The following is a 14,484-nucleotide window of genomic DNA, read 5'->3' as shown; positions in this document are numbered from 1 at the left end:
TTGAGAATGTATCACCATTTGCACTACCTTACAGCCATAGCTATTTGGAATGTACAGTGGAAACTGTCTAATTCAGACTCGACTGGGACAGACTTTTGTGTCTGAATTACAAGGAGTCCGAATTGGACTGGTGATAGTCAAGAGTTAGCTCCCTTGACCAGGAGATACGCATGCACGGTACTTTTACCATGGTGTTACGTGTTTTCAGGGTAATAGCGCAAAAGATTATCCTGGACATTATTGTGTATCAGTAGATTATCAAAACTGTAATTCCATCAATAAATATCACCTCATCTTTTATAAATAATTTATTGCTGGAATGCTCTGTCGTCAGGTGGTTTCCAATGCAACACACATTTCGTGTCTTGTCCATAAGCACGAACGCTAGAAGTGGCGTACCATGTTTTCGTGTTACTTGCTATTTCACGAGGTAACGCCCATGTATGATTCAGTCTTCTCCACAGAAATCAACAAATACACCGTATCATTGGTTCAGGTATTTTGTCACTGATGAAATGTTACTAGAGAATCGTCTTTTTATAACAAAATCGCATACCATCAAAACGACACTGAATGAGTCGTGTCAGGTTGCTGAACTTCTTTGTTAATTCCTTTTGTTAACTGGTTATCATCACACCTGATAATCCGTTTGAAGTCGGTAATCAGCTTACTACAAAGCACTTCTGCCTCAGGCAGTCCCGCTAGTCCGAGTTAATTAGCTATGTTTTCATATTAAATTACCTTGAAGGGGCGGAGATTTCAGTCCGAAATCTGAGTTACATGAAGTCTGAATTAGTTAGCCTATATGTAATGATAACTCAGTTAACTTCTGCGGGGCTAACAATTTGGTCCGAATTATATAGAAAACCGAGTTACTTGGGGTCCGAGTAAGACAGCTTCCACTGTAGTTGATTTTGAAAGATGATTTGTGTATGGCAATTAATTTGCTTGTGTTTGATTTTCATTTAAAAATAAACGACTAGAAACCAACACAAACAAATGTGTGATGCAAGATGAGCATCAAAATTATGTTTTAAGTGATTGATCGACTTTCTTGAAAAAAAAGAGACCCCACACACGTGTATGGGGCTACTGCGTTGTGTTTAGGGGTGGCAATAGGGTGAAATGGAGGCGTGTTCATAAGATGTCTGTCCTTGCAACATTTGTTAACGTCTACACTTCCTATCAAAAGTTCAGGTTCCCCTACTTTTTTTTAACTTAAGAGTATACAATGCGACATATGCACTCACTATTGATGCAATAAAGGACATATTATTTCCTACAGCTGAAATCGGTAATTAAGCTGGATGCGGACAACTTCCAAACAGATAACACTTGTCATTTATGGACCATAAACACATGCTCTGTACTACATCAAAAACTGTTGTACAGAGACTTGTTGCCGTTTGCTGAACTGGTTTCAATCACATGTTCAGCGTTCCCTGTAGTCCTGAATACTGCTGGTGGCTTATGCCAACAGGGTCTGAAAATTCCGGCTGAACCAGTTTTTATCCGGAGAGAAAGTTATCAGTAAACGAAATACTGTCAATAAATGTGTTGCAGGGTGTGCTGTGTGTTCCTTGTTGTTTGAGAATATGTTCATTAGACTTACATTAAATACAATTATCAATTCGATGCCATGCTGAGGCAATCAGAAAATGATTTCAAGCAGTCCAATAAATGTGTTCAGAATGTCATTAAATAAATTGAATAAACTGAGGAATAAAATCAACAACAGCATTCATAAAAGTTGGGAAACGTACATATAAATTACTCTGTCCATCCTTTTGTGCGATCGTGTAATGTAAGTCTTGTCACTGTCGAGTGATATCTTGACTTTCGCCACCTCAGTCTTTATGCCCAGGCTCGATGTTTAATGAAGAAAACGTGCATGAAGTACATTTGTCATAACGCAGCATGATACGTCCAGTAGGTTCTATAATTTACATATTGATAGTGATTTCTTGTTTAATGCGTTCAAAATACCCAAAATGTTGTTCTAAATCTAAACGTTTTTCGTTTACCAGGACAACATTACTTTAATACGATTGACTGCCTTGGGTCATGTGCCTGATTTTGGCCAATCACATCCCGATAGCAGGCTGTGTCGAAAATGCTTCCTTAGAAACCAATTTTTATCCAAGAAAATTGCTTCTTACAACTGTGAAAGTACTCTTGGCACGGGTAGTCATATAGTTGATAATCACAGCTTTCAAATGATACCCACCATTAAGCGAATCGCCTCACATATTATTCATATGAAGCTTATAAAAATGAGGTATTTTCCACTATTGTGTCATGTTACTGAGTGGAAAGTTTCTGATAATGGAAAATGGGTGACCATATATACTATTTAAGATATCTTTTTATGATAATGTTCTGATTTTGTAAATATGACAAAATAAAAGAAAAGGCACTGGGCTGTTATGACATGTCACAATTGGAAAAAAACATCACCATATTTTTCCATACCCTTAACCACTGGATTAGATGTTTGACTTTTATTTTGCATCTTATATGTTACCAAAAAAAACCCTGTCAGTTTATGCTGTTCCTTTTAACCACTGGAAACCATTTTTTTTTTCACTACGCACGGAATGATTACCACGTGCTACAGCTACAAATAGATAACAGGACGTGGCTGTGCGACTGTTTGTATCAGCCAATCACATGGCATGGCTTGATATGCACGTCCACTATGTGCTAAAGGCTATATCTAGATGTGCCAAGACGTTGTTTTTAACTGCAATTATATTAAATTTACCAATAAAAGGCAACTAAATGCAATGAAAAATTTACCTGCAGCAGCTACCGATGGCAGTTGAAAATACCAGATCATCCCAATTTTTATCAGTAAAAAACCTGTAATTACCGGAGATGTTGTGTGTAGGATATTCATAAATTTGTAAAGAGGGCTCCGAAGGACAAAACTCTATGGGATTTGCTTGAAATAATGTTCGGCCAGTAGAGGACATAAGAGTGAGAGATTCAATGGATCACTGCATTAATTCATTCAAACTTTTAAATTCATCCTCGAGGTGTGACGATACAGAAAATTCACAATGTGATAAACATCACGATGTCTTGGAACGATATGATATGATTCCATACACATCACGATATGCTATCTTCAAATATTTTCTTTAGAAATGTATATTTGGACATCAACTAACAGTGTAAATATCAACATAAACGTCAGATTCTAGTGACAAGGTCAAGGTAGATTTTATAGAAATCATACAGAAAAATTGCAAATTTCACCAACAATTTATCTTAGGATAAGGGTTCTGAGGAAGACATTTGACAAAAAATATAGTTTGATAAGCATACTGTGTTATAATGTTGCCTAACTATGTATCATGATACAGAGAGTGCAAAAAAATTATTAACTCGAGATTTTTCTTGTGGTCTTAAGTCTTTTGTTAAGTCTTAGATTTTTTTCTCAATTTTGATAAAACAAATCAAGTTATGTGGACAGAATCTGACACAGGTGTGGTAGCGGGACAATGCTAGTTGGCATGTAAGCTGTTAGAAATGCATGTCTGATACAATACATATAAAAAATAACATGACTCAAAATGACCAAGCAGAAACATGAGACCATATGACTGTTAACATCTTTTGTAAACCGGAGAGGCCATGAGAGGCCATGTGTATTTGGTGATGTACGACTGCCATTGCATCAACAGCAGACAGAGAAGGAGGTGCATATCTGCACGAAAGAATAACACACCTATCACATGTTCTATCAACCTGGAGGCTGACTTTGCCAATTTTGCTTGCATTAACCTGGATATTTTAAATGCATTTTACCATCCATGACACGTCTGACAAATTGAGGCGTTTGAACATATTCTGCAAGTAAAGTCATAATCATATTTATGTGAATGCAAAACAACATGATGGCAGTTCATATCAAGGCAATGTACTTAAACTATGATAACTTATTAATGCCACGGAAGCATGACATCCAACACGGCAACAATATCATGACGTCACGGGTCTGAATGTGTAACACTACCCGTTTCAAACTTTCAGCATTATAGTGGTAATAAAAGGATTCTGTTTCTGTCAACCGAGTCTGCATATGTGTAAATGTACCTTCTTCCTTCCTTTTCAGCTTGGGAATGACAAAGGATGGTATGTTGTCCATTCTGATTGATTTTTGTTCTTCCTCCAGTGTATCATTTCCGGGTACCTTCGCGCCATGTTTGTTTTCAAAAATGTCTTCTTCCGTGCTGTCTTGACTTAGAACCCTCTTCTGACAGTTCAGTTCAGAAGTTTTGAATGACACTGACTCTCCTTGGGATTTGATGCCGCTGTCAATTTCGCTTGGGCGCTTGACATTGAAAATATCAAAAACATTCGCCATTTTTTAGAGACAGGCCATCCTACTGCTGTCTGTCGTTTGTTGACTGGGACGCGAATGCACCACGTGAGGTAAAACCTGTTTGCGCATGCACGAGCAAAGGGACTTCTAAGGGAAATAACTTGTGTATGCCAACTTAGCGGGATCAATATCCACGATTAGTGGGCGTTGGGAAATGTAGACAGTTGAAGTTAGTTCCCTTTATTGAAAAGATACAAATATTCGTAATTGAGTAATGGTGACTGCAAAGATATTTGGACACCACTTGCATATATTACGACAAATATTGATCGATAGGAATATTTTAATTACATAAAATTCGAGGTAATAAAGCTGTAGCAATTCGACGTCAAATATGACCGATGCCCTGACCAATGACCAATTTCGTAATTCCACTGCAGGCTAAAGGACAGGGACGTTTCTGCCAGTAGGCTACATACATCAGTCTGAAATCTTACATGTCTGAATGTAATCGAAAACAATTAATATATACCTTGGAACTAGACTAGTAACAGATACGTTACAATGGTAGATGAATCTTCAAGTCAATATTTTTCTGATTGAGCTCGCTTTATTTTCAACAGCTGATTAAGTTCGTTGAGTGTTGTAACGACTGAAATCCAACATGTAGAAGATAGGTTAACTATTTTGTCACTTCAGTTTAAGTCAAATAATTGGTATTAGTGTCCATGTTAGGACGGTAGATTTGTAGTAAGGTTTTAAGTCGGTATGGTATAGCTCACTGGCTTCTATTCTCCATTCACCGCGAAGATAGACTAAATTGTGCCGATAAAAACTTCTTTCACGCATTCGTTTAATTTTTAGAAGGAAAACATACCTTTAGTTGAAATTTATTTGCAAGTAATAGTGACAATTTTATGGCTTAAAAATTGGTAGGGTGTAACTGAGGTGTGTGAAAAATATGACATTTCGCCGATCTGTTCTGATCCGCCCTTGTGTTTTAGAACACACTGCCCTCAAAAATATAGTGTAAAACTCTCACAAAGCGTTCTAAAACACCTTTCCAGTTTTGTCAAATAATAAGATCAACAAGAAAGAAAGAAGTTATGGAACTATAACCCTCCCGCATCAATGGCGAATCAGATCAGATCGGCAACATGTCATACTTTTCACACACCTCAAATATACCCTCACATTTTGTTTTAGATTATGAAAATATCACTATTACTTGCAAACACATTTCCCCTGATAGTATATTCCCCTTAAAATAATTAAAGGTGTATGTGAAAGATGTTTTTTTAAGTAATTACTAGAAACACTCAAACAACGGCGTGTAGTATTTCAATGGCGAATCAGAACAGATCGCCGATATATCACATTTTTCACACACCTCAAATACACCCTAACATTCTTTTTTAGATTATGAAACTATCACTATTACTTGCAAACACATTTCACCTGATAGCATATCCCCTTCATATGACTTACAGGTGTATGTGAAAGATGTTTTTGAGGAAGTAACTAGGAATACTCAAACAACGGCGTATAGAATTTTAATGGCGGATCAGAACAGATCGGCGATATGTCACATTTTTCACACACCTCAAATACAACCTAACATTCTTTTTTAGATTATGAAACTATCACTATTACTTGCAAACACATTTCACCTGATAGCATATCCCCTTCATATGACTTACAGGTGTATGTGAAAGATGTTTTTGAGGAAGTAACTAGGAATACTCAAACAACGGCGTATAGAATTTTAATGGCGGATCAGAACAGATCGGCGATATGTCATATATTTCACCAGGGATACTCTACGACATCTTTATAGGCTCCCTGATTTCACACACCTCAAATACACTTAACATTCTTTCTTAGATTATGAAACTATCACTATTACTTGCAAACACATTTCACCCGATAGTATATCCCCCTCGTATGAATTACAGGTGTATGTGAAACATGTTTTTGAGGAAGTAACTAGGAATACTCAAACAATGGCATGTAGCATTTCAATGGCGGATCAGAACAGATCTTCGAAATGTCATATTTTCCACACACCTCAAATACACCCTAACAATTCAGTCATAAAACTGTCACTATTACTTTCAACTAAAGGTACGTTTTCCTTCTAGAAATTAAACGAATATGTGAAAGAAGTTTCTATCGACACAATGTAGTCTATCTTCGCGGTGAATCGAGAATAGAAGTCAGTGAGCTATACCATACCGACTTGAAACTTTACCACAAATCTACAGTTCTAATACGACACTAATACCGATTATTTGACTTAAACTTAAGTGACAAAATTGTTAGCCTATTTTCTACATGTTGGATTTCAGTTGTTGCAACACTCAACGAACTTTATCAGCAGTTGAAAATAAACCGGGCTCAATCTAAATATTACGCTGTCACCATATTGGCTACACTGGATACGTAACGACCCGAGACATACATTCAGCGGCTTTTCGAGGAGTTTCTTCTCCCCCTCTATAAAGGTATGACGTATGACTACATTGTGAGTCAAACAGAGAGTTAACTGACAATAGTTTGCGCTTCATCCACGTGGCTCGCAGCAGCTGATGAACGCCAGCAACACACTGTCGATGAGCCTTGAACTATTGACAGACATCAGCCAGACGCGACCACGTTGGCTGTGGTCGACTGCATTGCTCCTACAGACACCAGGAAGCCATCAGCTGCGATCAGCAGAGCGTGATTAAATGAAGGACATATTCTGCCTATGCAGGTCTATATATCTATTTTCCAAAATACAAATAACAATTTCAGTAGGAATTTTCGGTTTTTAAAATTCTCTGTGAGCCTACTACGAGCCACATTCGCTTTGTATCGCTGGGACCTTATGGTAAGTTAGACATGCCAGTAGTCAGTCTCATACTCCAAACTTTCCGCTCAATAATAACACCAATAATTCATTTGTTAAGTACCGGGAATGGATTTTTCGATGGTCACGTCTGTGTGAGGGTGGTGATTGGGTGCAGAAGTGATCTAATCACGATGCAGATGATCATTTAATGAAGCTATATAACAATAAATTAAGCGCGCGTAAAATCAATTTAATAACAGTAACTATAGGTAGATAATTTAACCCCACTACTTTCGTTGGCCCGGTGGCCATGCGGTAGAACGTCTGCCTACACATCTGAGAATTACGGTTCCAATCTCACTTGGAGAACACATTTGTATAGTGAGGTTAATCTCGGACGATATTTTTCAGCTGATTTCAAATACTCACGAATCATTTGAATGTTGATGTTCGTATGAAGTTAGGAAAAGTAAAACCCGCCCCTCCAAAAAAACCCCCCTCAAATGCGGCTATTCTGGGAAAACAAGAGATGACCTAACATATAGTGAGAAGCACACATTAGGTTCATATTGGATGTAGAAGTGCTGGGAGGGGAATTCTCGAGTGCCGTGTTGGTGTCAGGGGTGTCGATTGGGTGTAGAAGTATTGGGAAGGCAATTCTGAAGGGTCATCTTTGTGTGATTGTGGTGTTTGAGTGTAGAAGTGCTGGGAAGGGAATTCTGGAAGGTCGTGTTGTTGTGAGGGTGGTGACGGGTATAGTTCTAAGTGCTGGGAAGGGTGAGTGAGTGAGTTTAGTTTTACGTCGCACTTAGCAATATTCCAGCTATATGGCGACGGTCTGTAAATAATCGAGTCTGGACCAGACAACCCAGTGATCAACAACATGAGCATAAATCTGCGCAACTGGGAACCGATGACATGTGTCAACCAAGTCAGCTAGTCTGACCACCCGATCCAGTTAGTAGCCTCTTACGACAAGCATAGTCACCTTTTATGGCAAGCATGGGTTGCTGAAGGCCTATTCTACCCCGGGACCTTCACGGGTCTGCTGGGAAGGGAATTTTGTTGGGTTCTCCTTGGGACAACGGGGAAAGAGATAACCCTTTCCTCAGTTGTTTCTTACAACAAGCAGAGTGATGTAAGCGTTCACAATCTGGACTGTTTATCATGATGTGGGCAGGTACACTCACAAAATGGGATGAAGTTCTCGAGACGTGCTGCTGAATTGGACTCGGGTGATTGAAGAAGCCGTAAAATCGTTCAACATCCTAGTCAGTACGGAACAAACCGAAAGGCCATGTGCACTGTTTTGTGTTGGTGAAATGTTGATGTCAACGTTGAATGTTTTGTCATGGCGGATTAGGACAAGGAAAATAGAATTCTTCCTAAAAATGCTGTTGTCCTCATGCAATTCAGCACTTTATCAGTCAAACTATTTATATGGCGAGGGTTACAAAGACACACATTTATTGTGCTCGCTGAAAACGTCAGAGCCGTTATTTGAAATGCTTCATCGAAGATGTAGCGAGAGCTGGACAAGCTGATTAAGTGTTTGCTCGCTGGGACGACCATACGGTTTGTCGCCTTCTAGTGATATCATGTACGTAGCCAATTTTGATGCTACTAATCATGATTTGTAACGGTTCTAAGTACAGATCTGCCATGTCATTTTGGATCTGGTATTCGTCATAATTACGTCAGCAATGACGTCAGGCGTTATCTGTCGGATGAAAGAACATAGACTCTCACATGCTGCTGTTACATCCTCCCCAGGCAGAGGCACATCTCAGATACAACTGCTACAGAATCTTCTTCAATTGATACAGAATAGAACGGCAATATACCTACTACAGTGTCCAAAACGGGAACACGTCACTCCCATTCTGAAAGAAGTACATTGCAGTTGGCTTCCTGTTGTTCTTCACATTGAATTCATGTCACTCAACACTCTCTGAATGGCGCAAGACAACATCCTGTTTGCCCCCTCATCCTATTTCTCAACTCACCCTTTCTCTCAGAATGCACCATCGAGAACTCTCACATCTACCCTGCGTTAAACAAAACACAACCAAATTTGGCAGTCGCTCTCTCTGTCCCTGTGCTTTGCAACATTCTTACACCCAGCCTGAAGGAAGTGGTATACAAACAGATTAATAATTTCATTTTTCTAATTATCTGGTAGCCAGACTTGTAACTCATCATCACAACAGGGTAAACAAATTCGCTTAGGTCCACCTTGAAACTCGCGTTCGATGTGCAACTGTTATGTGTCTTTTAGAAACTAGTCTTCTAATACTGTTTCAACCTCAGTTAATCACGCTGTAAGTTTAAACATTTATAAACTTTCATAATGTCTTCTCATCGTCATAACGTTTCAAGGAAATGTGAAAACTTCTCCTGTTCATGATGTAAAAACAAAGAATTTGAAAGGAAAGTTACGTTAATAATTATAAACAAGGAAGCTCACTAATTTGAAAGTACCATAAAGGGAAACGAAGTGGAGCTGTAGGTGTGAAATAGAACTCTACATAGAAGTTAATGGTAAAAAGACATCTAAAACAAATAAGATACTTTGATTAAGATTATTTTTTTACGTCCGCATTGGAAATTTATCTTACTCAAACGAAGGTTATGTGATACGAAAAGTCCGCTAGCAGAATGAATAATGGCATTGAGGATGGTGTTTTCAACATTTCGTTCTGCAAAAACAAAATATATTTTTTAATGATCTAGACTACGGGGGAACACGAGACTACGGGGGAACGCGAGCCCACGGTGTAATGAAACGCTGAGGTTTATGCCGTTGTGATGGCTGTTATACATCAGAATGTTCTGAATAGTATTTTTGTAAGCAGGAGTTGGATGATATTTCAGTAAATATCTAATTATCTGTAAGTAATTCAGATAAGAAACGTTCCTGTAATATTGAGTTGGATTACGCTATCATTTGCATTAAATGTTAATTTGATAATTCGAAAAAGGTTTCGCAACAGATAGAAATAACATCCCACATTGTTTTAGTTTATATTAATGAGGCTTTTGGAGTTTGTACTGCACTGGATTTCGGGCAGAATTATAGATCAATGTAAATTTGTAAATGTGTCACAGTTCACAAAACTGTCACCATTAATTGCAGTCTGTGGGCTGAATGTGTTGAGTCAGCCACGGGTCCACAGAAATCAAAATGACGAAAGTGGCTGAAAAAGAGGTAAAGTAGATACTGAACATCACTAGTCACCCTGCTTCTAAACGCAGATGTGGCAAGTGGTGTAAAGAATCTTGATTATGATTTTAATTATGATAGACGAAATTCATGACGTCTTTTGGTTCTTTCGAGATCATCATCATCATCATCATCATCGTCGTCGTCGTCGTCAAAACAAATTATTCCATGGTGAATACACTGAATAGTGTTCAGTCGGAAACTGGGAAGTCTGTTGTTCGGATTCCTTGGCTGTATTACACTAAAGAGCGGTAGAAAGAGCCGTATTGGGAAACAACCAAATCTTGCATGTTGGGTTCGAAACACGCATGACCATACGATCCCGTTATTTGCCTTTTACGACACAGATTATTTCCTGAAGATCAATTCTTAACCGGATCTTGAAAAAAACTGAAATAAAAGAATATCGTTATGCCGCGAATCATTGCGGTAAATCTAGACATTGCAAGTGGACGTTAGGAGAAAGGGGAGCCTCAATCTAGCGTTGCATGTCGCTCCAGTGTTCACCGGAGTACCATCAGTTGTTTATGAAACCATTATCAACAAACCGGTTCTACGCGAGTTTGGCCTCGAAGTGGAACAGACATATCAAGGTATTTCATTTGCAGAACTGAACTGTCACAGCAACTGCAGCTGCAGGTGCAGACGCGCACGTGGACGTCAACGACACCCGAGACGTTAGATCAAGAGGCAAGAGGTATGGGCCAGAATTGTATTCAAAGATTTATTCAACCCATGCCCAGACGATACAGAGCTGTTTTGGGAACTCGTGGTGACCACGCAGATATGGCAGAGAACTTCAAACTGGGGACGTATGCATTGACTAAGTGGTCTTTTATAAGCTATACATGTTAACAGACATCTGATCTTTTATAACTTGACACCTGGCTGCATCTGCTCTAGCTTTGTTACAGATCTTTGTACAGGGTGCTCGATAATACACATATAAAAAAAACCGAGGGCAAACTTAATTAATTGCAAAAAATGGCGTTTTCGTAAAATCAGAGTATTTCTTTTAGATCTACTTGATATATCCGTTTTTAAAACCGTTTACATAAATATTTGTATGCAGTTTATCAGTTGTAAATGCCTAAAACAGGCTAAATCCTTTATGGGCGACATCACAAAACGCAGACAATTGCGTGCACATCGTGGAAAATGTGCTGACTTTTTTGTTGTTTTTTTTCGCCTTTTCCCCTTTTCCCGAACTCCTATCCTCCAACATGCAGAATAAGGCTTTACAAGACACATTCTTTGAAGCCATATGACTAGTTGCTGTGCACAAAAGATGCCAAGACAGACAGCGGAGAACCGTGAAGGTGTCTTGGGCATGCTTCAAGTAGAGTTGCTGCGTAGCGGTTTCAGTGCCACCATTCAACTATCGTCGAAATTAAAGGTCAGGTACAAGCAGAAAAGGACGCTTAGAAACAGAATACGTCCCGGTCAGCGTCGTGTTGTTCAACGCTCTAAGATCGCGAAATCGGTCATCGCCATCTTGAAGATCAGTGCACCATGTTCAGGCGTGGAACGCTATCTCCCAGAACACTTAAGGACTCATTGAACCAGTGAGAAGATACTGCGTGCTGCTAATGGTGGACATACCCGATACTGACTTGTGTGTTCTGAACACTGGTGAATGTAAATGTAATTATTGTATGGGAGATTGTTTTTGCCCTAAATTGTCTTTCATAATTACCCGTATATATTCCTGTTCTAATACACTTGGTCATTGCTCAAGGCGTTTTTGTGACATGTCAGTGTGTGCTACTGGCACGTTTTCAATGCTGTTCAGTATACATTAAATTTTTTATATTGGATGTTGCATTACCGAAAAACTGGGATGTAATAATTTCAGTCTAAGTAAACTTATCCTCAGTACTTTTCGTTACACTCCACTACTGAGTCTAACCTTATGGGAGGTCGCGTCTGATAACCTTTGACCAATCAGAACACAGCTTACCAAATCGCGAAAGTGGACATTCGCACATACCTTTTGAACTTTTTATCTCGAAAAGGTTCGTGCCCGAACGATTCCGAATGCTATTTAGCGTACGCTCGTTTCCGGGTGATGCACGCGGCGTACGCACAACCATGGCAACGGTGAGTAAACAGTCGCTGAAAATAGTGTTTTTGGCAATATTCAAGGATGCTGTCTTGCGGAAATATTGGCTAATGGTAAACATGAAAACCCAAAGCGTATATACTGCTGGTCAAACAATCGTGTTATATGCTGATTTTTGTATGTGGAGAGATATGTGTCAGTGATCTGAATATTTTGAAAGTCCCTCCGATTCCTAAATAGTAGTCGTTCTCTGATTGGTTAAATCTATTTAACCGTCTCACGTTTGATTGGACGGTCAGTAGTCGCTCAAAGTTTACCTGACACGACCTTCTACTAGGTTTTGTCAGTGGTGTAGTGTAACGATAAACACTAAGACTAAGTTTACTTAGACTGGTAATAATCTTCCTATAATCTTGTGTCATTCTAATAAAGACAGAAACTTTCACTTTCAGTGCAGTGGCAGACTCCGTTCTGGTCATTTGTCAGTAATTCATTGTTAAACACTGTTGTAATTGTATTGCATTTTTTCCCGTTGCGGTTCAGTAGAAATTCGTAACATTGTTACATTGTGTTCCAACGATAGCTAGTTATCAGGAATGTATTATCGATCGTGTTATAAACAGCGGTGTGGAAGATTCTATTTCTATTAGCTTCTCGGGCATATGTAGGCTGGAATATTCAGGAACAAAAGAAACTTACCCAGCTAAATAAACAACATTTCGAAAAGTTTTTAAGACTTGTTACATATTCAGTTACAGTACTGTACTAATTTGAAGGCAGTATGAAGCAAATCGAGTGATTATAGCAATAGACAATAACACTATCCAGGGTACGAATGATGTTAGTCTGTCCTACAGACTCAGAAACAAACATATCCAAGTACGTCCGTGCAAGGTTACATCATGTGGCAAGTCTAGATTTTCACAGTTTCAGTTTGAAAACGAAGAATGCCTCAGGGCCCTTATTCATTAAATTTTGGCATTTTTCTTATGAAGTGTTTTTTTCTGTAAAATATGTTCAGTGAGGGGCTAGTTATGAGTCTAGAGTGATCTCCACGCAATCCTTTGTCTTCTTGTGGGGCGATGGGGTAACTTACTGGTTAAACAGTCACGCCGAAGACACAGGTTCCCTACATGGGTACAATCAGTGTATAAAATGGTGTCTGCCCGGCGGCCCGTTGCTTGCTAGTTACAGGGCTAGTTTACAACTTTATTTTATAGCCAGCTCTATGGAACAATACATTTCCCAAGGGTATACATTTGACCATGCCATTGACTGCAGGAAATATTTCGAAAGTAATAGACAAATGTGGTAGGTAGACGATGTCGGTTGAGTACATGATCAATAAAACCATAACAAATCCACCCACAGGTCTACCCGTTTATCTAACACTAAATATGATTGGTCTAGAAAATGCTTTCAGCCAATGAACTGTGTTGTTCCTTTCTGATAGTGTAACAATCTACACAGTTTATGTGTGTGTGTGTGTGTGTGTGTGTGTGTGTGTGTGTGTGTATGTGTGTATGTATGTGTGTGTGTATGTATGTGTGTGTGTGCGTGTGTGTGTGTATGTGTGCGTGTGCGTGTGTGTGTGTGTGCGTGCGTGCGTGTGTGTGTGCGTGTGTGTGTGTGCGTGTGTGTGTGTGTGTGTGTGTAAATGAACATGGAAATTATTTTAGCAACAAATTAATGAACCTATGATGACTTGAATTAAGGATAAGGGCTAAATCTGAATGATTATGCAGCTTGGTGCATGGACTTTTTTTTTATATATTCACTGCACGTGCAACGAAAAGTGAAATTTGTAGTGTTTTTGCATGAAATGACGTCATTCTCCAAGGTAGTACCATCTTCATGTCATTGTAGCGTGTCCGAAGGAAGAAGGGAGACAGAGAGCCATTCAGGCCCCTCCCATCTTGGGAGGAACGCATGAGCTGGGTGCTGACAAACATAAAACCGTGGTCGAAGTGGTCAAGGGTTCAAGCAGTCACCTGACCTTAGTTCCTGGTATGTTAAAGAGACGTAACTCTGCACAT

General features: G+C 39.1%; 1 protein-coding gene across 2 annotated transcripts in view; it reads right to left on the bottom strand.

The window, feature by feature from the left end:
- Positions 1–4,429, bottom strand: part of LOC137295896 (uncharacterized) — a 61,781-nt gene extending 57,352 nt beyond the window's left edge. For both annotated transcript variants that reach the window (XM_067827462.1, XM_067827463.1), the window contains exon 1: positions 4,102–4,429. In XM_067827462.1, coding sequence (XP_067683563.1) covers positions 4,102–4,372 — 271 coding nt within the window. In that variant the 5' untranslated portion in view covers positions 4,373–4,429. The remainder of the gene's footprint in view (positions 1–4,101) is intronic.
- Positions 4,430–14,484: the final 10,055 nt, after the last annotated feature.

The sequence above is a fragment of the Haliotis asinina genome, chromosome 9, assembly GCF_037392515.1.
Source record: "Haliotis asinina isolate JCU_RB_2024 chromosome 9, JCU_Hal_asi_v2, whole genome shotgun sequence".
NCBI lineage: Eukaryota > Metazoa > Mollusca > Gastropoda > Lepetellida > Haliotidae > Haliotis > Haliotis asinina.
Note: the sequence above shows the minus strand (reverse complement) of the source record. Positions and strands in the feature narration are given on the sequence as shown.